Source organism: Coenobita brevimanus, chromosome 57, assembly GCF_032717465.1.
Source record: "Coenobita brevimanus isolate Jiangsu-jjx chromosome 57, ASM3271746v2, whole genome shotgun sequence".
Classification (NCBI taxonomy): Eukaryota; Metazoa; Arthropoda; class Malacostraca; order Decapoda; family Coenobitidae; genus Coenobita; species Coenobita brevimanus.
The window spans coordinates 58,393,831-58,421,100 of NC_137010.1; the positions used below are offsets into that span (position 1 = coordinate 58,393,831).

General features: G+C 45.2%; 1 protein-coding gene across 1 annotated transcript in view; it reads right to left on the bottom strand.

Annotated features, from left to right (window-relative positions):
• Positions 1 to 27,270, bottom strand: part of LOC145402048 (DBH-like monooxygenase protein 1 homolog) — a 99,751-nt gene that overhangs the window by 22,844 nt on the left and 49,637 nt on the right. Inside the window, exon 10 of the mRNA XM_080274144.1 lies at positions 6,396 to 6,570. Within this exon, the coding sequence (XP_080130270.1) occupies positions 6,396 to 6,570 (175 nt within the window). The remainder of the gene's footprint in view (positions 1 to 6,395; positions 6,571 to 27,270) is intronic.

Below are 27,270 nucleotides of genomic sequence, written 5' to 3' on the forward strand. Positions count from 1 at the left end.
CCTGACAACACCTCACATGCACTCGTTCGCTAATTTTTGCTGTTTTTTTCCCCTTGAAATATGACGTATAATCTATTTTCGTAATAAATATACATATAAGGAGGGAAGGGAGACGGCTAAGTGATATTTACATTCACCTGGAACTACCTAATTTATAATGTATTGTCTAGATTTCCTGCCAATCATTTCACTGCTATATATTAGCTGTGTCAAGAGGCTAATGTTGGCAGTAATGAATTTCCCTAGGTAGGCCACCACCCCGGCCCACCCTTATCAGTTCACTCTCATCTTCCAATGTGGAGGTACGTCTGTTCGCTCTTGCTAGCTTCAGGGACTTTTCACCCCCATGCAAAGGGCCCTGTGACCTTTACCCCCTACTAAACCTCGTATGGAAAGAGGTAAAGGGCTGACAATTGATAAAAGAGTGGCTACGATCTTTCTATTGAGTAAACCAGTGCAAGTGGAATTGTAAATAATGTGTAAATAATGTGTAAACAGCAAGTGAAAGTAATGAATGTAAATATACATGAACAGTAGAAAACAGTTTTATAAGTTACTTCAAGTGACAGTGCATAACACAATGTAAATAAAATAGAAATGTAAATAACGTAAATAAAATAGAGAACGTAAATAGAAATGTAAATGAGTAGTATTATAAGAATACGAGTATATACCCTAGGAGTAATGAAAGTGAAAGTTTCACTCTAGCATGTCTGAATACTATGAGTTATGAGAGTGAAGGTGAAAGTGAATGCCAGCATACAGGACGAGAAAGTGAATGCTACGTATTTTACTGAAAGAAATTGAATCCCTACAGTGACAATAAACTAATACAACTGAAGGAAACTTATGGATAAAGACTGTAGATATATATAAGTGTTATATAGTAATAGAAATATAAAGTGTGAGGGGTTTTATGAATAATAAATGACAGAGTACCAAGAGCGAACTAGCGCAAGTGCGACGGTCAGACGCGCTCGTAATTTTCATTGCTTTCACAGTGTTTTTTTTTTTTAGAGTATGGATCCCAAACTACTTGAAAATCATAGAGTAGTGTTTATAGTGTTAATATCTGGCTGTTGTAATCATATTATGGGTTGTTGGGAAGTGTAAAGTGGAGACTTCGTTACCCAACTTCAGAGGTCTCCACAAGTCCTACGGTAACGACGAAGGCTCAACAAACATTCCAGAGATAGCTGAAGGTATGTGCCATAAGCATATTTAATTCTAATATTCTAGGACTAATAACTGATTTTTGGCAAATATTTTTTGAGAGTCTGTCGGAGCCTGAATAACTCCGCGGCACACGCAAAACATTGGTAAACATGCCCGCGGTGCAGGGGTTAAGCTGAGAGAGTTCGCCTAACTTCTTCCTTCCGACATCACTGGGACAAGAATCCCTTCCCCGACGGAAGGAGGACACGCTCCGCCAGAGCTGTGACATAAGCTGAGAGAGTTCACCCGACCTCTTCCTCCCGACGTCATTGAGACAGGAATCCCTTCCCCGACGGAAGGAGGACATGCTCCGCCAGAGCTGTGGCATAAGCCGAGAGTTTGCTTGACCTCTGCCTCCCGACATCACTGGGACAGGAATCCCTACCCCGACAGAAGGAGGACACGCTCTGCTGGAGCTGTGGCTTAAGCCGAGAGAGTTTGCCCGACCTCTTCCTCCCGACGTCACCGAGGCAGGAGTCCCAGGTCCTACGGCAGGAGTGCAGACTCCACCGGAGCCGTGGCTTTTTCAGGAGAGCCCGTCAGGTGCCTACTCCCAGCTGCCAGGGCCGGCAGTGTCCGGAGGAGTGTCCCCCAACTCCTTTCGCACCCCTGTCTCACACAGGAGCACAGGCAGTGCCCAACAGGGCTGCCTGACAGAGGGAACATCCCCCAGACCACCCCCACACACCCTGGACAGGAGTTTCGGTGGGACCTCACGGGCCTGCCAAGTAGGAGGGTCGGCCCTCGGCCGCTGTCCCTCCACTAATCCCCAAACTCCTACAGGGAGAAACACCTCTTCCTCTACCCACCCCTCCTGCGGCAGAGCAAGGTGCCCCTCTCCCTGCCTCTCTCCTCAAGAGGGTGGGATCTGCTCCCCTACTGGAACCCTACCAGAGACCAGACTGGGCGAGACGTCCCGAAGACCAGGTGTCCGGTCCTTGCAGCCCTGCCCTCCACAGGGGCTGACGGACTCTGCCAGGATGAGAGGCCGCAGTCCAGTCCTGCCGGCCTCCTCGTGCAAATGAGACCACAGTTCCCGGAGTCAGCGGGCCTCCCCCGATGCCTGCTGAAGCAGCCAGACCTCTCACTGAGCAGGTGGCTGCAGTTTTTCCTTGATGGCTGCTCCTGCCGGACGTGATGGCAGCTCAGCCAGGGCACTGCCCTCCCTCCAGCCGACCCTAGGCCCGGGCCACCCCAGGTCCACCCCCAGGACCCCGATGCCGAATAAGGGCCAGCACCGAGCAGCACGCCTCCTGGCCCTCTTCGGCCCTAGCCCAGAGAGCCCCGACTCCAGCCGGGCTGTCGTGGCTAAGGAGCTGCCCACCACACCGCCCACTGACTTTTCCAGGACTAGTGGCAACCTTACGGATCACTCTCCTCTGTATTGCTTGCCGGGCGGCCCACCTCCCACGCCCAGCCACCATCTGAAGCTCCCGGTTAGGTCCTCCTGCCCCGTGGGCCATGTCCTCCACTCTGCCAGAATCGTGAGTACTAGACCTGATGATTGTACACTTCCCCAATGTTGTTGGACCCCTCCCCAAGTGAACTAACCACTGTGACTTCTCCCCTGTATCCGTGGTGCCTCTCCCAAGTGTTGACCAACCCTCCCCAGTGTTCTATCCCCCTCCCCCCCCACCGGCAGCCATGGTGTTATCCCCCCCCCCATCAGTGTGCACAGTGAACTCTACTACCTGTGATTTCGTGCACGGAGTGTTCAATATCCACCCACAGGTCAGTTCCCCAACAGTGGCAACCCTCCTCCTGTGATGCCCCCACAGAACAACATACATCAGTGTAACCCTCTGCAGTGTACTCTCCCTCCCCTCCCCAGGATCCCCAGACCCCGTCCTCACGTGCATAGACCCACCCTAGACTCACTAGTACCCCCTGCCCCCCTTAATCAAGTGAAGGACACTATATACTCTCATCCTATATACCGCGTACATAGCCGAAGATTAGCTAGGGTATTGTCCATGTCATGCGGATCCTTTGTACTAGCTAGGAACTCGTTTATGTCACGCGAATACCTAGACTTAAGGGCTTCAATATATATTGTTGTCCATGTCACATGCCTGTCACATTGGGTATACTGTACTATACTGTCTGTGTGTGTTGAATATGATGTACCTGACTTATGTGTGAAATAGTGTCAGTGCCACTGTGTGGACATACCCCGACATCAGGAAGGTGTAACTCCGTGTACAGGTCAGACTTGCTGAACTAGGTCGAAAGTGATTGTTGTAAACATTATTTTAAGTCATTGTAAGTTCCTCAGTTTTGCTCATAGAACTGTGTGTGTATTTGTCTTTTGATAATATATAAGTGTGCCTTTGACCAGTGGTGTTTGTGTCTTCCTTGCTAGTACTGACCTGGTCAGGAACAAGGAACCCAGGACCACACCGTGTCTGTGCCTGAGGAGTTGGGACTCAGAACATGCTGCTTAACACTTACTAAGAATAATTTAATTTTTGCGGCATCCTTATTGTTCCTATCTCATCACCATAGCAATTGAAAAGCAAGCAGTGTATTGCACTGACGAGAATTTTCCTAGCTTGGTCTTCGAAACTAGATAATCATTTTTTGAAATCCTAGGATGTAAACACCAGCATGAGCATGCTGTATACTGTGCACCACGCGTGGACTCCGCAGAGTAATACATTACACATTCAAACCAGGAAAACATATGTTACAGGTTAGCTTCTAAAAATATCATTGCCTCATGTTACTCATTTTTCATAATTCTTAGCATGATACACTACTTTTTTTCATTTCTTTTCGATATGATGTGATGAAGTACAGGATTTTTTACATTGAATTCAATAAAATTCTGCGGAATGCATGGCAGTGCAGAGTGTCCTAAGCAATATGAAACTCTGCCATCACTTCTTGGGGGGACTGTACAAGGGAATATTTATACTTGATTTCCAATCCTCCGGGACTCTACCTTCCTCCCAGGCCAGTCTGCACATCTTTGACATCCATTCTACTACTATCTCTCCCCCATGCTTCACCATTTCACAACACACTCCATCAATTCCTGGGGCTTTCCCCATTTTGACTTTCTTCATTGCTTCCACAGCTTCCAGCCTACTGTTTTCTTCCTGTCTTCTCACCTCCCTCCTTCTCCCTGTTATTCTCCAGCCACTTATGCTCGCATTACTTTCACTCAATGTTCAACAATTCCTTAAATCTGCTCACTTTTTCTCCCTTCTCCACTAGTAATCTACCATTTTTATTTTTCACTTCCCTACTAACTTCACTGCCACCCTGTCTAACTCTCTTTACCTCTTTCCAGAACATTTTCTTACAGTACCTCCATTGTACACTCAAATTCCTTCCAAATTCCTCATCCACTCTCTTCTTACTTTCTCTTACTAATCTTTTCACCTCTATCTTCTTTTCAACATATAACTCTCTCTTCCATCTCTCAACTTCTTCCACGCCCCTATTTCTCATCCATTCATTGTATGCTTTCTTCATTTCTGCCACGGCCTGTCTCACTTCTTCATTCCACCATGCTGTTCCTTGCACCCCCTTTTGTCTTCTCTTCACCCCACACGCCACATCACATGCTGCACATATTTTTTCTGTGAATATCTTGCACACACCTTCCACGTCCTCCATCTGCTCCAATTCATATTTTCCCAGTTGTTCCTCCACTTCTCTCTTATATTCTGCCTTTTTCTCATCCTCTTGTAACCTTTCCACTCTCCTTGCATCTACTCCTTCCTCCCGTTCTTCCCTTCTTCTATTTCCCCATTTTACTTGGACCGAGTGGTGGTCAGAAAGTCCACTCCCCCAACCTCTATATGCTCTTGCATCCATAACACACTTTCGCATCGTTTCATCCACACACACATAATCAATTATTGCTTTCCTTTCAATCAGTTCACCACCCACCCTTATCATCACTCACCATGTATACCTTCGGATCATTTTGTGCCTGAAGAAGGTATTGGTTATCACCAGCCCCCTCCTGCCACAAATGTCAACTAACGCACTGCCATTCTCATCTATCTCAGCAGCTACACCCCACTCACCAACTACTCCACCTTCACATTTCCTACTTTACCATTCATACCACTAATCAAAAACACTCTCTCATTTCATTCAAACTTTTCCATGCACACTGCCACATTTGTCCAGAACTCTTCTCTCACTCTGCTTGCACGATCTTGCATTGGCGCATACACGCACGCAATCGCCCACATATATAGTCCAACTTTCAATCTCACCCACAACCAACTGATCCATACTCTTTTATATGCTCCTTCCATCTGTTACTCACAACAATACACACTCCTTCTTTTGCCCTCTCATTCTCACCTACTTCTGCACATATACCCCGTCCATACTCCCATTCCCTCACACTCTCACCTCTCCATTTAGTTTCCACTTTCACACCCTCAAGCACCTGGACAATCTCTCTAATCTAACTAATGTGATTAGTGACAAATCACTGTACAACATGCTAATATTCTAAAAATTCGTGAAATCTTAGTACCTGTTAGTATAATACACTATAGGGAAGGTAGCTCATTTGAGGGATGGAGAGTGGGGATACATAGATGGCTGCCTGGTGAGGTTTGCTGGCATCACCACTGGGTACATTCCAAGGCATGGGACACGCGCTCTAGTCTGTATTCTCAGTGGTTTTGAACTGGGTGTGTGAGTGAGACGTGGGCTTCATTAACTTATTCATAAACAAGTGGAACCCAAGTTGATGGCAGTGTATCAGGGAAGCATGCTTACCACCCCCTGGTATCACCACCGTTCACACAACTCAAGGTCGATTATATAGTTGGCCAAGTTCAAGTTCCTGGCAATGTATGTGTCGTGTGGATCATTGCGTATGGCGAGGCACATCTATGTTCAGCATCACCTCATAATTATTTGTCTACCTATTCGTTTCCTGATGCCTTGTCCTGTGAGAAAAAGAAATAGACATGCCTCTTGGTTTTATGAATATTAGATAAACGTGTATATATGAATTATGCTCCCATACTAAGACTGTGTTGACTTGAGGGGACACAAGAGCTCCAGCCCAGAGGAGGATCCAAGCTGAACTAAAACTGATCTCACATTAATTCACGCTTAGTAAGTTAAGACTGTTTATTGAAGAGAACAACTCAGAGCTCTATAATACAAAACACAATAAACAAATGAGGTGATACACTCACTCTGGTAAGCTTTTTAGGCGGAAAACTTTCTTGAGAATCTCCGGGTGTGGTGATGAGCGGCAATGGGCGAGATCAATGCGAGGATAGTAGCTGAGGAAGGCGTTACACATCTCGTCCCGAACTTTCCACCCAAGGAACGTGGCATTATCTCTGTTGCTGCTGTCACAGTCGCACTCTAGCCGGAAAACAAGTAGAACCAGCATTATCGCCCAGGCGTCTTTTCTCACCTCACCTAACCCAACTTAACGTAAAGCAGGAAAGGAGAATTCTCCTCTTCCTCCTCCTCCTTCTCCTCCTCCTCATCATCATCATCATTATCATCATCATCATCATCATCATCAACGTCACCTTTCTTCCCATCTAATTTAACCAAGTCTAAGATGTCGTTCTGTAACCTAATCTAACCTAGCGAGAACAGAAGTAGAATAATCGTCAACCCGACTATCTCCATAATAATTATAACTTGCCTTGAAAAGAAGTGGAGAAGGTACAATCATCATCATCATCATCATCACTTCCCCATCTAATGATGAGATGAGGTACAACCACGAGAACTAAGAAGATAGTACGGAAGCCAGAGAACATTCGGCAAAAGAATCTGAAAAAACTGTGTTTGTAGTACGAAACATACACACACACACACACACACACACACACACACACACACACACACAAGAAAAAAAAAAAAAAAAAAAAAAGCTTGTGAGGTGAAACCATGATTCTAGATTTTCAGTGATGTATGAACTATCTTCTGTCTCATTTCACTGGGCATGCCTGTTTTATGACCACAGAAAGAACTTGAGGCTGAAAGCTTACAGAACTTGTTCTTTCAAAAGAGATTTGAGCAAGAAGAATGTCAGATCCAAATGTGCACTCATTTCCAAGTGCCTTGACACAGTGCGTTTATAAGACTGGAGGTCATAGACAGTGGGAAATCAGAATATGAAAAACAGTTCCAGAGCGGTATGAAACACTGGGAGTACCAGTAATCTCTTGCATTCCGAAAGGGGGTGGGTGTGTAACTAGACAGTTGCTGCATGCCTGCCATAATGAGGAAGAAATGCTAACCTTCAGAAAAAACAATGACCACAAGAGTAGCGACAGGAGATACAGGAAAGGGGATGAAAATGGCAGCAAAGAGAGAAAGTTCGAAGGAAGTCTGTGAGACGAGAGTTCTGAAACGTAGAACCTTTAAGTCCACCTTGTTTAGATTAAACGAAGAGCTGCTAGGTCCGTGTTCGTGTCCAGCAGCGGTGGCAGCAACAACTTTCTCCACCATGGCCTCTTTCTCTAATGCTACAGCCTATGACCTGTCGAGGAGGGTCAACAGTGGCAGTATCAGGCCTGAAGGAGAAATGCAGACCATCAAAGGCAACGTAAAGTGGTACAGCGAGAGGGTGGGGTACGGGTTCATCCGGCGCCAGGATACTGGTGCCGATATATTCATGCACCGTTCCGGGATCGCTGCTTCCTCTTCACGGCACCCCTCACTCTCGTTAGGCCAAGGCGAGACGGTCATTTTCCACATCGTCCAGACACCAAAGGGTCCCGAGGCTAAGGGTGTCACCGGGCCGGGAGGTGCTCTCCGTGAAGGGCGTTGCCCATACACGGCGGCACCCCTCGGCCCGAGGATGCCGACCTGATGATCCCCGATGTCCTGGAGATGTGGACACGATCGTTTCTATGTGCACTGCGATGGCGAAGGCGTTCTGTGGTGATGATAAAACGGCACTGCTTATTCTACTCCCTCACATCTTTGAGAAGAATGGGCTGCCGCACCTTATCATCCCTCAGAGCTTCGCTCATGATGCTCGGCCAGCCCTTCGTCAGGAGCGTCACTCCAACATGCTGCAGCCCCTCCAAACCCCGCACAACACCATGGAAAAGGCTCCAGCTCGACGCTCCCCTCAACAGAGCAACCTTCGCCGCCACTACTACCACCACCACAGTACCAACAGCTGAGACAGCCAACCCTGCTCTGCCCGACGATCCTCCCTGCCCGCCGTCACTAGCTGAGGAAAGGGCTCCCTCTCCCGTCCCTTCCATCAACCGGGAAGAAGAGGACCTCCCCCCCTTGACTCCACCACCTGCTGCTGACGGCGAGCTGCAGAGGAAGAACAAGAAGTGGAAGAAAACCAGGCCTCCTCCACCTGACAAGATGGAGACGGACCACCCAGTGTCTCCTCTTCCTGCCTGCAGTTTTGCCGACGTTGAATGGCCGCTTGATGCCATGAGCCCCACATAGCTCGGCAAAAAACTCGCACTACAACTCACCAAGTCTGGCTTCACTGACCTCATCTCTAGCCGCCTCATAGCCGAATCCTCTTACTCCAACTCCACCTCGCCTAGCTCCAGCTACCCCTGATCATCCGTTTTTCACCAGAGGGCCTCACACCATAGGCCCACTTCCACTCTGACTATGTCAGGTGGGCGATTCTAAACAACAACAACAACAACAGCTAGGTCAATCCTGTTTAGAAGAGACGAAGAGCCTTTGATTCCGCCCTGTTTAGATGAAACGAACAGCCTATGAGTCCACCCTGTTTAGACGAGATGAAGAGCCTATGAGTCCACCCAGTTTAAATGAAACGAAAAGGCTCTGAGGCAACCCTGTTGAGATAAGATGAAGTGTCTTTGAGTCAACTCTGTTTAAAGTCTTTGTGTCCCCCGTTCAGATCATACAAAGAACCTCTGACTCCACCCTGTTTAAAGCCTTTGTGTCCATTCTATTTAGATTCGACCAAGAGCCTGTGAGTCCAACCTTTTTAGTGTATTGTATGAGTATGTGAGCCCCTACCCTGCCCGCACATTCGTCCTAATTTACGAGTTGTATGTGGTGAGACCCCCTCTCTCCCCCCCACACACATGACAGCTATTCTCCACTTATGGTAAATAAGTTCCCTGGACGAAGTCATCAAATGGTAATGGCGGGAGTAGACGCCACGAGGCGCTTAGCTGAGGTGCTCATCTCCGTAACATTGGCTTTTGAGCCTGTAGCGTGTTATTCACTCAGTATCCTGGGATACAAAGTTACTGCATCACCCAGGTTACTATAGTTACCTCCCCTAGTGTTATCTAGTTTTTATTTTTTAAATCACCAGCCTTACGGAGTGGAGCGATGATGTTTTTGTCTGCCTGTGTGTGTGTGTGTGTGTGTGTGTGTGTGTGTGTGTGTGTGTGTGTGTGTGTGTGTGTGTGTGTGTGTGTGTGTTTTCCTACTATATCTCATATATGGCCTGAGCTATCAACATGAAACCTTTTTATCACTCACTTTTCGCACCATTTTATCTCATGAACAGTTTGAGCTATCAACATGAAACCTTCAAGGTATCAAGATATGGCCAAAATCTTGGCCGAGTTCGAAAATGGGCACTCAGGGTCAAAGTCAAGATCAGCAAAAGGGCTGCCAAAGGTCAACTAGTTTTAATTACCCGCCTTTAACACCATTATATCTCATGAACTGCTCGAGCTATCAACATGAAACCAACACGGTATCAAAATATGGCCAAAATCTTCGACTTGGTCAACTGTATATTCTGGCGGGCGATTAGCATTCGGCTCCCGAATGCGTTTCTTTCATTTTGTATGCTTCCGACTGTGGCCATAGGCTTCATAGCCCGTTACCATGGCACAATAGTTCTGCTACGTCCATGCATCTCCACATGTCACCACTTTGGCGCTAACACCCTGTCACGAATCAATTCGTGACATTTCCCTTTTGTGAGAAGCCACGAACTATTAGTGGAAAACTCACTGTGTATCGCTCAGTTAACCGTTTCTCTCTCCATTTCGGAGTATACTTATCAAAACATTCGTCACTTTCAAAAGTGACCGATTTAATGCACGTCACTAAGTGCTCTACTGAGCAATACAATTGTTTCTTTATCGTTCGCCTCTGCTTACATAAACAGTTAGCCACGCCTTCTTCCGGTGGCTTGTGCGTCCTGCCCATACAATGTATTTTGAAGGCAGTCGCGTGTTTGTTGTGACGGAGAAAGGTCCTGTGCTCAAGAAGTGTGAGAGGTCAGCTAGCACCCCAAGCTCCACTAGTACAGTTGGCCAGTACTCCCACCCCCCCGGGTGATACATAGCATTCATCGACCGGTATTTCCTTTTTGTATAATCCTAGTTTTAAGAGTTTAGTTAAGGTGTTTTTTCCTAGGCGTAAGTATTTAGCTTTTGTGTGAGTGAGTGAGTGCGTCTCATTGATTTGATTTGAATTGTAACATTAAATTTATTTTTTGTAATCAATAAATTTAACAGTTCTTTTTCTGGAGCTTAATGTAAAGTAAAATCTTGTTTCATTTCTCCAAATTAAGCTTATTTTCCATATAGCTCCTAGCTTGCATAAACGTTTACTATTCATAACTGGTACTTAGACCAGTCTTGTTGTATTAACTTAAAATCCGTTGTGCCATAGGAGTTAAGCATCAGCAAGGACCTGATATTATTATTAGTATTAGTTATTTATTGTCAGGGGTGAAGTAACTTTCTCCAGAGGCTAACAGTACAGTAATTCAGCAATTGTGAGTAATTAGTCTCTGCTGTGTACTGTTGAGAAAGTTTATAAATTCTCGTTCTTAGAGAATCGTTGCTCGATTTAGCAAGACAATCATTGTCCCTGCTCTTTAATATTATTGAATATTATTATCAATTTAAATAATATTTAAGCATTTATTTCAAAATTACCCTGATATTATAAAAACCCCGTGAACCGAGAAATTATAAAAACCCCGTGACAATTGGCGACCTCATTCCAGGATATTAACTCCTAGCTCTAAAGCTATTCACGAGATAGTGCTCACTCATTCATATTTAGGTATTTATAATTAAAGTTTATAGGCACAAGTTTACTGGTGGTTACCGTTGATTTAGCAAGTGAATTTTTGCTTTATTAATCAATAGAGTACCTAACTCTAGTTTATTCTTGGTAACGCCAGACGATTTTATTCGCTCCTGGGTAGCCGCCGTACCCATTGTGTTAATTATTGAGAGTTCTTAGTTATTCGCATTTTTGCTTTAATCTTTGTCAGTTAACTAGATAAGACTGGTCACCACTAGCTTGTGTCTGTATTCTTTACTTGTGTTTATTAGTATTCGTCGCTAAGCAGTCAGTACTCAATTTCGGTTTGCTTAATAAGCTAGCGCCATGGCAGCCAGTGTTTATGTACAGGAAGCCAAAGATATGGGTCTCACAGACCCAGAGAAAATACAGAGTTACGTTCTCTCCCTGTTTAATTACGAGCAAGAACGTGAGAAAGATGCTCGTGAAGAGCATAGAATCCAACGCGAACACGAGCAAGAACAGCGTGAGGAACGCGAAAAGGAGCGTGAGTACGAGCGAGAACAGCGCGAATACGAGCATGAAAAACGAGACAAAGAACGAGAACATGAACGTGCCGAACGTGAGGCACGAGAAAAACATGAACTTGAAGTGCTGAAGCTCAAGCGAGATTCCTTGGCTTCAGACACGTCTGCTGCAGTTGGTCCAAGCTCCACGAGCGTTCTCCCTGCACATGTCCTGGCGACCCCACGCATCAAGCTTCCTTCATACAAGGAAAGCGAGCGAATCGAGCCGTACATAGCTCGTTTTGAGGACATGGCAGACATGTATCAACTGGATGAGGCAGCTAAGCGGCTTCAGTTTCTTAGCCTATTTGAGGGCCCTGCCCTCGATATTCTCCACAGAATTCGTGAAGACAATCTCACATATGAGATGATGAAAGCTGCACTCATTAAGGCGTATGGTCTCACAGTAGACGACGCCAAAGTTCAGTTCATGCGAGCTTGTCTCCAAGACAAGGAGACAGCTGTTCAGTTCCTTGATCGTCTCACAGCTTACTAAATGAGTGGATGGAGAAAGATGAAACTCCTTCCACGCGTGAGGGGATAATTGACCTTATGCTGCGTACACAGCTAGAGAGGTCGTGGCCTGCTGAGCTCATAGCACAGCTTAAGATCTGCCAGGTGAAAGATGCCAGCCAAATGGCAGAGAAGGCTGACGCATTCTTTGCTGCATACGGGTATCAAACTCGTAAGCAAAACACCTGGAACAGAAAACCTGATAAGTCTGGGAAGCCGTCTCAGACTGAACCCCAGCAACAAGGCCATTCTCAGAATAATGGCCAAGGTCCAAAACCGCAGTGGAAGGACCAGGGGCAAAACACTCAGAAACCTGAGTGGAAGAGGTACAACAAGTACCCTAACCAGCAGCAGTATCAGCCACGCAACCGACCGTCGGGACAAACTTTTTTACCACCAGCTCAAAAGAGGCAGGAAGCAAACGCAGCCTTCATTCCTCAGCAGCAGCACAGTGGTCACGTCCCTACCAGTGTGGGTACTTCCCTACAGTTCACTAGTCCCACAGTAACAGTGAACCCCCCTCCACAGATGGCCAATGTTCCATCTTCCCAATATAATCCACAAGGCACAATGTTCGCCACATCAATCCAGCAGCCTCATGAGTGGCTAGTTGCTTCCTCCACAGGCCCTCCCACAGGTGACAGTACCTTCCTTGTTCAGCCAGGGCTTGTGGGAGGCATTCCTGTGAAGGTCCTGAGAGATAATGGTTCCTCAGGTTGCTCTGTCAAGCAGAGTTTAGTTCGGCCTGAGCAGTATACAGGTCGACAGATCCATGCAAACCTTATTGATGGATCAGTGAGATTGTTCCCTGAGGCATGTATCCAGGTGGCATCTCCATTTCATACTGGTACGACACTTGCAGTTGTCATGCCAGAACCCTTATTTGAACTCATCATTGGAAATATTAATGGAGTCAAGGATAGTTGCTCCGATGATGACGCTACTCAGACTTCGGCTGCTGCGGTAACACGAGCCATGACTGAGGCTCCAGACTGTGTCACCCCAGTGATCATTGAATCACCGCAAGATCTGATGTGTAGTCAACTTGTTGTACAAGAACAACATTCTGACCCGACACTTGCTGTCGTGCGGAACAAACAAAAGGGTCGAGTGATTAAGTATTCACGGGGAGGTCGAGCCAAGTTCCTTCGCAAACAAGGACGGCTCTACCATGAGTCACGAACACCCGAGGGCGAGGTTCGACTGCAGTTTGTCATTCCCGCCAAGTACCGCCTAGCAGTGTTACAATGGGGTCATTGTTCAGCCTCAGGAGGTCACATGGGCAAAAGGAAGACCCAGGGCCGTATCCGAGCTGACTTTTTCTGGCCAGGGATGGGACGAGACATAGATAGTTTTGTCCGTTCCTGCAGTGTGTGCCAAAGTATCACCACTAATCAGGGACATGCCCTTCCTGTGCCATTTGTAACCACACCCGTAATCTCCGAGACAGTTGAGAGACAGGGTTGTGGTGAAGTGGGTGCAGACCTGACGTCTCGCCCATTGGCCCCACAGGACACATTATGTCCAGGGCCTGTACATACATATTATGTACCGTAACTTAAGGGGGAAGTTGAGAGACGACTTGAGGCTATGGAAGACCCAAGTTTGCATAAGGATTCTCAGCTTCCCGGTACTAATAGAAGTACTGTAGGTTAAGGGGGAAGTTCGAGAGAGAACTCCGCAGAGGTGACTCGAGGCTATGGAAGACCCGAGTTTGCAGAAGGATTCCCAGCTCCCCAATACTAATATAAGTACTGTAGGTTAAGGGGGAAGTGAGAATTCCGCAAAGGCGACTTGAGGCTATGGAAGACCCAAGTTTGCACAAGGATTCTCAGCTTCCCGATACTAATATAAGTACTGTAGGTTAAGGGGGAAGTTCGAGAGAGAACTCCGCAGAGGCGACTTGAGGCTATGGAAGACCCAAGTTTGCACAAGGATTCTCAGCTCCCCGATACTAATATAAGTACTGTAGGTTAAGGCACAGGTTGAGGACCCGTGTGCAGTTCGAGGCTATGGAAGACCCGAGTTTGCACAAGGATTCTCAACTTGCTGACACTAATCGTGTGCTAAAATTAATGGCGACCTCGAGTGTACTATTCGTAGCATGTACTGATTGCTAGGCAGAGAGAGTAATTGTAACGTAATAAGAATTTTGTCTCATTGACACTTTTGATGCTCCACCTTAATTGGTTTTGCAGGTTCAGCAATGGGTGTAGCAGTTTTGCTGTGCGGCCCAGCTGATCGTCTGCCGCACACTGCCGCCTCTTCTCCTCTGCCTTCGTCGTCGTCATATTATTATTATTGTCATTTTACACATTGGTACAGTCACACTACAACTGTCACACCTACACCGTGTATTACATACATCACACTACACAACAATTAGTTGTCAGTGTAAATGTAGCGACTTTTCGCTCAGTTTGACCTGAGTACAGGATTTTCACCGTCGTCACGGAGTTTTTCCCTCAAGCTTGCTTCTATTAACGTAAATACGAGTTTTTTTTCGCTCACTGGCGACTGTGACTTTCTCCTGTAGCAGGATAGCACACACACCATAGTGTGAATCTTGTGTGAATGACTTAGGATGTGTACATATATATATATATATATATATATCCACAAATTTTTTCCCATAAGGAAAAAATTTAATTTTGTAGGGGCGTAATGTCACGAATCAATTAGCGGCATTTCCCTTTTGTGAGAAGCCACGAACTATTAGTGGAAAACTCACTGTGTATCGCTCAGTTAACCGTTTCTCTCTCCATTTCGGAGTATACTTTTCAAAACATTCGTCACTTTCAAAAGTGACCGATTTAATGCACGTCACTAAGTGCTCTACTGAGCGATACAATTGTTTCTTTATCGTTCGCCTCTGCTTGCCTAAACCGTAAGCCACGCCTTCTTCCGGTGGCTTGTGCGTCCTGCCCATACAATGTATTTTGAAGGCAGTCGCGTGTTTGTTGTGACGGAGAAAGGTCCTGTGCTCAAGAAGTGTGAGAGGTCAGCTAGCACCCCAAGCTCCACTAGTACAGTTGGCCAGTACTCCCACCCCCCGGGTGATACATAGCATTCATCGACCGGTATTTCCTTTTTGTATAATCCTAGTTTTAAGAGTTTAGTTAAGGTGTTTTTTCCTAGGCATAAGTATTTAGCTTTTGTGTGAGTGAGTGCATCTCATTGATTTGATTTGAATTGTAACGTTAAATTTATTTTTTGTAATCAATAAATTTAACAGTTCTTTTTCTTGAGCTTAATGTAAAGTAAAATCTTGTTTCATTTCTCCAAATTAAGCTTATTTTCCATATAGCTCCTAGCTTGCATAAACGTTTACTATTCATAACTGGTACTTAGACCAGTCTTGTTGTATTAACTTAAAATCCGTTGTGCCATAGGAGTTAAGCATCAGCAAGGACCTGATTATTATTATTAGTATTAGTTATTTATTGTCAGGGGTGAAGTAACTTTCTCCAGAGGCTAACAGTACAGTAATTCAGCAATTGTGAGTAATTAGTCTCTGCTGTGTACTGTTGAGAAAGTTTATAAATTCTCGTTCTTAGAGAATCGTAGCAAGTCAGCGTAAAGTAATCGTTGCTTGATGTAGCAAGACAATCATTGTCTCTGCTCTTCTATATTATTGAATATTAATATCAATTGAATAATATTTAAGCATATATTTTTAAAAACTCCGTAATATTATAAAAAGCCCCGTGACACACCCACAGTCCATGTAGAATCCATGCTAGGGCTGTATCATACAAGACTGGTGTATTTTTACGACACGTCGGCGGGTCGTGTGTTAGATCCTTAAAGTCTACTTTAATGAAATTCAGATCCCTAAACTGTTCCCTACCCCAGTGGGGATTTGGACCTGGGTCCATTACGACTGCAAGCCAACCCCCTACTGATTGGGCTACCCCCCCCCCAAAAAAAAAAAGAACCATACTCATTTTGACTGCCAGTCCACAAGTGAGTGGGTTTAAGGAATGTACGAATCGATACAATGCACTTAATCTCTGTCATTGCCATTTATAAAGCATAATGAACTTCAGTATACTCATTTTTATTATTATCGCCTGCCTTTAGCAAAGTGGAGTGATAATGTTTTGGACCGTGTGTGTGTGTGTGTGTGTGTGTGTGTTCTTACCTACTTGTTCTTACCTAATTGTATCTTTACAGGAATGAGTCAAGCTCGTACTGTCCCGTGTCTTAAACCATATTTATCGTACATATCCTTAAATTTGTGAACTGTTTTGGCACACACTATTTCATTCGGTAGTGCATTCCATTGATCAATTGCTCTGTTTGGGAAACTGAATTTCCTTACGTCTTTATCACCTCTCTTCTTATGCAGTTTTTTGCAGTCTCCTCTTGCTGATGCTTCTTCATATGTTAAGTAATCATTTATGTCTATTTTCTCCTTCCCTGATATGCACTTATATAGCATTATCATGTCACCTCTTTTCCTTCTCTCTTGTGGTGTTGGTAGATTCAGTTTATTTAGTCTTTCTTCGTACCTTAGCTCCCTTAAGCTTGGTATCCATCTTGTAGCGGCCCTTTGAACTTTTTCAATCTTGTCTATGTGTTTTTTGAGATGAGGACTCCAGACTACTGATGCATATTCCAGAGTTGGTCTAACGAATGATGTTATTATCCTTCTTAGCATGTCTTCATTTATGTATGTGAATGCTATTCTCATATTTGCAAGCAGTGTATACCTGTTCCGTACCTTCTCGCTGATGTGGTCAGCCGGAGATAGTCTGTTATTGATAATCAAACCTAGGTCCTTCTCTCTTTCTGATGTGTATAGGGTTTTATTTCCTAACTTATAATCCCAATCAGGTCTTTTTCCACTTTTACCCAACTTGATTACATGACACTTGTCCACATTGAATTCCATTTGCCATGTATTACTCCATTCATGATTTTTTTTTTTTTTAATTCTTCTTGTAGCTCTTTACAAGAGTCTGTGTAAGTAATTCTCCTTTGTATTTTTGCATCATCTGCAAACATATTCAGATAGCTCTCATTTCCAGTGTTACTGTTTATATCATTTATATACACTAAAAACATGATTGGTGCCAGCACTGAACTCTGTGGTACTCCACTAGTCACTACTTTCCATGATGAGTAGTTTCCTCTTAGTACTGTTCTCATTTCTCTTTTTATGAGAAAATCTTGCAACCAACAAAACAGTTTGCCTCGAATTCCTCCTTGATGGTACAGTTTCCATAAAAGTCTTTGGTGTGGTACTGTGTCAAAAGCTTTCTTGAAATCTAAATAGATACTGTCCACCCATCCTGTATTGTGTTTGTTACTCTGTCATAGTAGCTCAACAGATTAGTAACACATGATTTTCCTTTTCTGAAACCAAACTGTCTTTCTGTTATCATACTGTGTTCTTCTAGATGATTTACCCAAGCTTTTCTTGTAAGCTTTTCTAATACTGTACCCTGCTTACAACACTGGTCAGTGATACTGGTCGGTAGTTGAGTGGATTTTGTCTATTTCCTTTCTTGAATAAGGGGACAATATTTGCTTTTTTCCAAATATCAGGTAGTTTACCTTGACTCAAGGATTTCTTGAAAATTAAAAATAATGGTTTACTTAACTCCTTTACACATTCTCGTAGTACCCAACATGAAATTTCATCAGGACCACTTGCTTTTCCTCTGTCTAATCTACTTAACTCCTCCTGTATTACTTTTTCTGCTATTTGTATATCTGGTAGTATGTGTGGACATGCATGTTCCACATAGTCCCTCTCAAATTTTTTTCTTCTGTAAAAACTAATTGGAAATTCTTATTTAGTGCTTCACAAATATCTTTCTCTTGTGTATAAGTGATTCCCTCGTCCGTAATGGATTGTATTATATCTTTTACTTTGGTTTTGCTTCTGATGTAGCTGTAAAACAGCTTTGGTTGATCACTACTTTTATTTATTATATCCTCCTCAAACTGTTTTTGGGCTTCCCTCCTTACTCTTGTATAATCGTTTCTTGCCTGTTTGTAATTATTATACGCCCTTTCACTATTGTGTCTTCTGTATCTATTCCACAACAAATCTCTTCTTTCTTTTGATTTTTTACATTCTGTATTGAACCATTTCTGTATTTTCTTATCTGCTTCTTTGTGCTGTGGGATGTACTTCTGGACTCCTATTTCATAAAATTCACAGAATTTTTTATATACAGCATTTAAATCTTGTCCTCTAAGCTCATTTTCCCAATCAACTTCTAAGAAATACTTCTTTAGGTCTTGATAATTTCCCTTTTTATAGTTTAGGTTCTTTTTGTTAACTTTCATTGCTGTTAACTATGTCATATGCTATCCTGTGTGTGTGTGTGTGTGTGTGTGTGTGTGTGTGTGTGTGTGTGTGTGTGTGTGTATTACCATTATATCTCATGAATGGCTTATCAACATGAAACCTTCAGAGGATGAAGATATGGCCAAAATCTAGGACGAGTTCGAAAATGGACCCTCTGGGTCCAAGTGAAGGTCATGAAAATGGCTGCCATAGGTCAACTAGGCTGTATCACCTGAATTAACACTATTATATCTCATGAACGGCTTGAGCTATCAACATGAAACCTTCAGGGTAACAAGATATTGCCAAAATCTTGGACGAGTTTGAAAATGGGCACTCGAGTCAAGGTCAAGATCACCAAAATGGCTGCCAAAGGTCAACTATTTTAATATGGACTGGCTTTTTGTGAAACGCTGACTGAATTTAACCCGCCCCGTACCGACCACTTTATTATCCAAAACCCGACAACTTTTTTTTTTCTTGCTCAAACCTCCGTTTTTGGTGAGAAACAATGGGAAATCACCAAGAAAGTACTTTCCTAGGCTTTTAAATGGTCGGGACAGGTAAGCATCCATGCACCTAGGGCTCAAACTCTGCGGAAGCGCAGTGCAGCTGCCACGCTTTCTATGGTGGGGTAACTATTCCAAACCACCCATGGTACAAAATAATACATTTATTCAGTCAAAATTTACATATACTACAAGAATATATTGTTTTTTCAAACAAAAATATAGGGGATATAAGCGTAGGTTCATTATCGAAACACCTGGGAATCGCCGATTTCTGGCACAATTGAATCCCTGAGACTGTTGTTTCAACTCACATTCTATTTCTCAACTTACATTATACTTTTCTACAATTACTATACTTTTTTCAACATTCTATAACACTTTATCAAATACTGACAGGCCTTACTATTATGATGAAAGTAATATTATCGCATACTGACATGCCTTAATATTATATTGACAATAATATTCTCGCAAGTACACAGTATTACATTTTTATTTTCAACTTCGAGTATAGTTTTTCACAGAGGTTATATCACTTTTCAACTTATAAAACAGTTTTCACATATTGACAGACCTTACGATTATAGTGAGCATAATATTATCGCATACTGACATGCCTTACTATTATAATGAGCATGATATTCTCACAAGCACACAGTATTACAATTTTATTTTCAACTTCGAGTATAGTTTTCTACAGAGATTATAACTATTTTCCAACCTTCTATAATTGTTTTCATATATATACATGACTTAGTATTTAAAATACAGTATAGTGCCACAGGAGACGACCCAACACCCTCACAAGGAGCCCAGAGTGGAGCAAAGACAGCATGCCGAGACTCGGGGTGACAACAGCATAAGTCCGCCCAGGCCACGCACCCCTATGACCCGGAGCTCGCCCGCTGCCACCATAGCAGGAATATCAGACTACCTTCCGGGTTAGCCTTCCCCAACCAACATCGGGGTGGAGCTGTTTCTCCAGCTCCTGCCAGCACCCCTGAGGTGGCCTGTAGCTGCTCTGAGGGAAATCAGGAGATGGCCTGCAGCTGCTCCCGCCTTCGTCAGGAGACGGCCTGTAGCTGCTCTGAAGGTGCCATTCTCGAGACGGCCTGTAGCCGCTCAACCCTCCTGAAGGAGATGGCCTGCAGCCGCTCTGAGGGGAATCATGAGACTGCCTGCAGCCGCTTCCGCCTTTGTCAGGAGATAGCCGGTAGCCACTCTGAAGGTGCCCATCCCGAGACGGCCTGTAGCCACTCAACCCTCCTGAAGGAGATGGCCTGCAGCCGCTCTGACGGAAATCAGGAGACGACCTGGAGCCACTCCCGCCTTCGTCAGGAGACGGCCTGTAGCTGCTCTGAGGGTGCCCTTGGGTCTGCTGGTAGCTCCCTTCCCCAGGCCACGGCCAGTAGCCGGACCTTGGCGATGGCCTGTAGCCGCGCCCCTAGAAGGCCACGGCCAGTAGCCGGACCTCGGCAATGGCCTGTAGCCGCGCCCCTAGAAGGCCACGGCCAGTAGCCAGGCCCTACGGCAGGAGACGGCCTGTATCCGCTCCTCCGTCAGGAGCTGACTCCTATTCTCCCACCCACGACTCAGAGGGAGTCCCCAGCCGAGAGGAGTACTGGAGAGGCCCCGTGACTTACCCTGGCCTCTTCTCCCTGCAACCGGCTCTGGAGGGGACCCACCTGACGGACCCTGATGTAGGCCAGTGGCGCAGCCCCCTCCTGATGGCGCCGCCAAGCACTGGGGACCGCAGCCCTCGGGAACCCCACACTGTCCCCAAGACACCCGGGTGGGATCTCTCCACACCCCAATGCCGGAGATCTTCGTCCTTTGTCAGGCGCCTGAGCGAGAAGTTCAGGCAGTTGTTTGGCTTCAGCCCTGAGGGTTGTACTCCCACCCCCAGCCCAGGAAGCATGGGGCCCTTTGCCACCCGCAGCCCCAGAAGAGAGAGGACGCCCCTGCGCGTGATCTCGTGGCCTCGGGATGCAGAGGCCCCCGGCGGAACCCAGCCCCACCAGTAGTAAGGCTGTGTCATCTCCGCCGCCCTTGTACCTGACCGCCATGACGCCGAGATCAGAAAGGAGTGACAGTGACAACACAGTGTCCGTGACTCAGTGCATGAAGGCAGAGCAGTGAACTATCCCATAATGGAAGTCAGTTAGAAAGCACCAGTGGTAATATCAAAGTGGTGGAGTGAGTAAAAGTGACAGTGCAACCGTGAATGCGACCATGCAGTGAGATACGGGTCTAGTAAAGTGAATACGCTACCATCTGATAACACCTGATACTAATACCGTACACAGACCCCAGTGCTAAAGTAACACTTACCAACAGTCAAACAGTACCAGCTACTCCACGAATATATAAAGCTTGGACTTCCTATAACTAATAATACATAAACCTCTGCCCCAAGTGCTATTCATATTGACTCGAGCAGTATCCTGTGTGATACTGATAACCCATATCTAGACGTAAGAGTTGTAATTGTCCAGTGTATCTGTATCCACGACATCTACCCATTCCACTGTACAACTTAGTAATACAAGTGTAAGGTTGTTGGCTTGAGTTTTTGTGTCCTGCCTCTCTCCTATTTGTCTAAGTTCCGGTCTAGAAAGAGAACCCAGCTACACACTAGGGGTTTAACCCGCCCCATCCTGACGTTTTCCGGGCAGTGGTACGCCCCAGTCCCGACATTTTTGGACCTTTCTTTTTTTGGCTCAAACATCCGCTTTTGGTAAGAAACATCGAAAATTCATAGAGAAATCGCTCACCTGAGGTTTAAAATACTCGATCTAGTTACGAGTACCTCCTTACCTGACTGGGTTTTCTAACAGGCTGGCACCAAAGAAAACGAGTTCTATGGGAGGGTAACTATTTTATCCACCCATAAACAGTATTTATTTATTTACTTGGTACGAATTTATATGTAGTACAAGAGTATATTGGTCTTCAAACAGTCATATAGGCATTATAAGCATTGTTTCACTCACTAACTCATCACCATTCATGACCTTTTTTTCCCACATTACCTGATCATCATTTCTGACTGTTTCTTCCTCTAATGCTATGTAAACTTTGTCCTCCACATTGTCATCGATTGGGGAGTCACTCTGGTCCTGAATGTCTTTATTGGCCAGGTCACTGGTAACAGGTGAATTGCCGAGACAATGGCGTGCAGGGGGGGGGGAGAGGTTATGCGGTGTAAGGCATTGTCCCTGCTTGGCATCTTGTAGAGGAATAGAGGAAGGTGTCCCGTGTATACATGCCAAAAATCACTTGTGAAATCACTCGCGAAAATCGAAAATTGTGCAAATTAGGGACCTTGCAATGTTGCCGCATTAATTCACGTCTCTGGGATATGAGTGCACATCATGTGAGGACGTGAATTCACGTCTCCGGGACGCGGTGGGTTAAGTCACGTCTCTGGGACGTGGCGGGTTAAGGGACAGGAAGCCGACCCTTAAAACACCTAGCATTCCAGTATTATAGTCAGTGTGACATTCTTGCAAACACACAGTATTGCATTCTATTTTTTAACTTCCATTACACTTTTCCATCAAGATTATTATCATTTTCCAACCTTCTATAATTGTTTTCACTTATATACATGACTTAGTATTGTAGTAAGCGTGATATTCTTGCAAGCACACAGTATCACATATTGAATGGCCTTACCTAGAGTATATACACACAGTAAATTAGTGGTGTGTGAAACTCCTTGAAACAGGGCTCAAGGCACAAGCTGACATTGCAGTCGACACACTCGTATCTCGTGTCTCGTCTGCCTGTGCTCGGTCTGATTTTGGAGTTGCTGCACACATGACAGCAGTGCTGTGGTCTGGGGCTATTTTGTGTAGGGGGGATGGTGCTGAGGAAAGGGCGTCCTGTGAGGCATAGGGGCGTCTGGCCGGCAGTGGCAGTGCGGGTGCAGGGGTGGGGCCTTTCTTCCGCATATTTCCTGATGATCTCTCGGGACAGCTCCCTCACAAACCCCTCGAAGGTCTCAGAGGTTCCTGTGGTCAAGGCGTGGAGGTAGTGGCAGTTGAAGACCGTGATGTCGATCAGGTGGATGGAGAGTTTTTTGTACCACTTCGTCATGGTCCTCGCACATTCTGCACTGGAAATCAGGGAGTCAGACTGGTCCATCTGCCTCATATTCACGTTGTACTCAACTACTGACTCTGGTTTCCAGTCGTGGGCCCTCCTTTGGCCAGTGTACCGTCGACAGGAGGGAAACTTCTCTCTTGTGGTTCCATACAGTGGCGAGGATGTTATTTGCCTTGAAGAAAACCACCTCACTCCTGTCGAGTTTCCTCCTGAGTTTCACAATATGATGGCGGTTTCATTTGGCGGTGCCACAGACTCCACTGTCATGTTGGTGGAGGTACCGAGCGAGAAGAGGGCTAGTGTACCAGTTGTCCAGGTACATGAGGTGACCACGATGAAGATACTCCTCTATCATGGTCTTCACCATGGCCCCAGAGAGTCCTATACTCTGATCTTCTGTTATGTCTGTCTGTGCACCGGTGTACAAGACTATATCTTGCACATAACCAGTTTAACAGTCACACATAACAATGAACTTGAGCCCAGAACGGTGTCTTTTGCTGGGTATGTACTGGCGAAAGGAAATATTGCCTCTCCAAAACACAAGACTCTTGTCTATGACGAGGTCTCTGTAAGGACAAAATGACAAGCAGAACGTCTCCCGTAGGTGATCAAAAACAAGCCTAATACTCCTCATTTTATGTGTTATTTGCATTTGCAGGATCGTCTGATCATAAAAGTGGAGGCAGCTCAGAATGTATTGAAACCTATTCCGACTCATAACTTTACCAAAGAAAGGTGTTTAAGTAATCGGGTCAGTAGATCAGTAAGCTGGAATTTATCCTTTCCGTACAATACCCATCAATAGAACCAAGGCCAAAAAAAGGAACATCACACCTACTGTTACTGGGTAATCATAGCGCTGAGTGCCTGCTCGTCATCCCCTCATGCTCACTTTCACTGCGCATCCTCTGGGTGAAGGTGTTTGTCTGCTCCACTATATGCTCCACAAACAGCTCAGAGAAGTAAATGTGGAAGAAATCCACCCTGTTGGAGCCTTAATGGACGTGTGGATCAGTGCAGCCAGATCGCCACTCCTCTGTGAAGGGGTGAATCGTGGGTTCAAAGTCAATCCCGTCCTCCCAGAACCACGACACATCACCGTCTCCAGCCTCATCACAATCGTTGCCTTCACTGGGGTGTGGAGGAGAGGGTGGTGATGGTGGTTGGGGTGGTGGAGAGAGATGCCCTTCCCCACTCACGCTCCTTTTGCCTTTCCCTTTCCCTTTCCCCTTCTCCTTCCCTTTCGTTCCTTTCCCCACATCATGTGGCTGTGGGGAGGGAGCGCGGGAATACTGCGGGGCAAAAGATGTGTTTGGGAGCGGCACTATCTCACCTCCCAGCCACCCAGGTGCAGCACATGGGAGCGCATGACATCCTCCCTCCCTACCCACAACACTTTCACTTTCCCTACCACTTCTCACTCCCGCCCCTACACTGCCACCTTCCCCAGACAATACAATTGGCCCATACCTCACACGCCTCCTCGCTCCTTCTGTTGCATGTGGCGAGATCCACTCTGAACCCAACCACGTGAGAACACCACGTTCACCTACTCCGTCCTCGTCCTCGTCTGTCCCTCTGTGCACAGGACGGAGAGAGGTGCGTGCACGTCCACGTGGTCTAGCCTGGACTTCCCCTCCCTTATGATAAGTTACATACCGCCGATTCCTAGGTGACAGTATCTCCTTGTCACTACTGCTGGTCTCCTCAGGTAAAACATAATCTTTATCGAGGACATCATCGTTGACTGGTGAATCACTGTCCCCAGTGAATGCCTCAGCTGGGTAGGCATCCAGGATGGCTTGAATTTGCTCATCAGAGAGACCTCAGTGTGCCATGTCTGTCTTGGGTCACTGCTACCAGGTAAGTTGATGAGTCACAGGTGAGCGTGGGTCACGTGGGGTCAGGGAGTGTCCCCATTTGGTGGCGGCTAGAGGAAGGTGTCATGCATCGATGCACCAATATTCACGCGCAAAATATGAAAAATGTGCAAAAGGTGGACCTTGCAATTGCAAAACATACACCGTATGTCATGGGGACGGAGTGTGAAAAAAAGTTGCAATGTGCATCGTACGCTGTGGGTACGGGGTGGGTTAATAGGGTTTTGCGAATTTTCTTCACATATGGTTTGTAAGTAGCTTGTAACTTGCTGGGCGAGTACCATTCGGCTCCTGAATGCTTTTCTTTCATTTGTTTATGCAATATAAATAAAATGAGAAGATTTGCCTTATATATATATTTATATATATATACATATATATATATATATATATATATATATATATATATATATATATATATATATATATATATATATATATATATATATATATATATATATATATATATATATATATATATATATATATACAGGTGCTTGAGGGTGCAAAAGTTGATGTATGTGGAATAACTGAAACTAAATGGAGAGGTGAGAGTGTGAGAGAATGGGAGTATGGATGGGGTATATGTGCAGGAGTAGGTGAGAATGAGAGGGCAAAAGAAGGAGTATGTATAGTTGTCATTAAAAGATGGAAGAAGAGCATAAGAGAGTATGGATCAGTTGGGTCAAGGATTGTGTGGGTAAGATTGAAAGTTGGAATACAAATGTGGGCGATTGTGTGTGTATGCGCCAACGCAAGATCGTGCAAGCAGAGCGAGAGAAGAGTTCTGGACAAATGTGGAAGTGTGCATGGAAAAGTTTGGAAGGAATGAGAGAGCATTTTTGATCGGTGATATGAACGGTAAAGTAGGGAATGTGAAGGTGGATGGAATAGTTGGTGAGTGGGGTGTGCCTACTGAGATAGATGAGAATGGCAGTGCGTTAGTGGACATTTGTGCTTGGAGGGGGTTGGTGATAGCCAATACCCTCTTCAGGTACAAAATGATCCACAGGTATACATGGCAAGTGATGAGAAGGGTGGGTGGTGAACTGAATGAAAGGAAGGCAATGATTGATTATGTAGTGTGGATGAAACAATGCGAAAATGTGTAATGGATGCAAGAGCTTATAGAGGTTGGGGGAAGTGGACTTTCTGACCACTACTTGGTGATGGCCAGAATCAAGATCCAATTAAGATGGAGAAATAGAAGAAGGGTAGGACGGGAAGAAGGAGTATTTGAAAGGAGAGTGGAAAGGTTACAAGAGGATGAGAAAAAGGCAGAGTATAAGAGAGAAGTGGAGGAACGATTGGGCAAATGTGAATTGGAGCAGATGGGGGACGTGGAAGGTGTGTGCAGGATATTCACAGAAGAAATATGTACAGCATGTGATGTGGTGTGTGGGATGAAGAGAAGACGGAGGGGTGTGCAAGGAACAGCGTGGTGGAATGAAGAGGTGAGACAGGCTGTGGCACAAAAGAAGAAAGCATACAATGAATGGATGAGAAATAGGGGCGTGGAAGAAGTTGAGAGGCGGAAGAGAGAGTTATATGTAGAAAGAAAGAGAGAGGTGAAAAGATTAGTAAGAGAGAGTAAGAAGAGAGCTGATGAGGAATTTGGAAGGAACTTGAGTGTAAAGTGGAGGGACTGTCATAAAATGTTCTGGCAAGAGGTGAAAAGAGTAAGACAGGGTGGAAGTTAAGTCAGCAGGGGAGTGAAAGATAAAAATGGTAGATTACTAGTGGAGAAGGAAGAAAAAGTGAGCAGATGGAGAGAACACTTTAAGGAATTGTTGAACATAAAGGATGGAAGTAATGCGAGTATAAGTGGCTGGGGAATGGCTGGGAGAAGGAGGGAGGTGAGAAGACAGGAAGAAATCAGTAGGATAGAAGTTGTGGAAGCAATGGAGAAAGTTATATTGGGGAAAGCCCTAGGAATTGATGAAGTGTGTGGTGAAATGCTGAAGCATGGGGGAGAGATAGTAGTAGAATGGATATGGAAAACGTGCAGATTGGCCTGGGAGGAATGTAGAGTCCCGGAGGATTGGAAGTCAGGTATAATTATTCCTTTGCACAAAGGAAAATGGGTGTGTGGTAATCATAGGGGCATTTGTCTTCTTAGTATAATAGGAAAAGTGTATGGTAGGATACTTATTGACAGAGTTAGAGAAAGAACAGAGGAATTAGTTGGAGAAGAACAGGGAGGC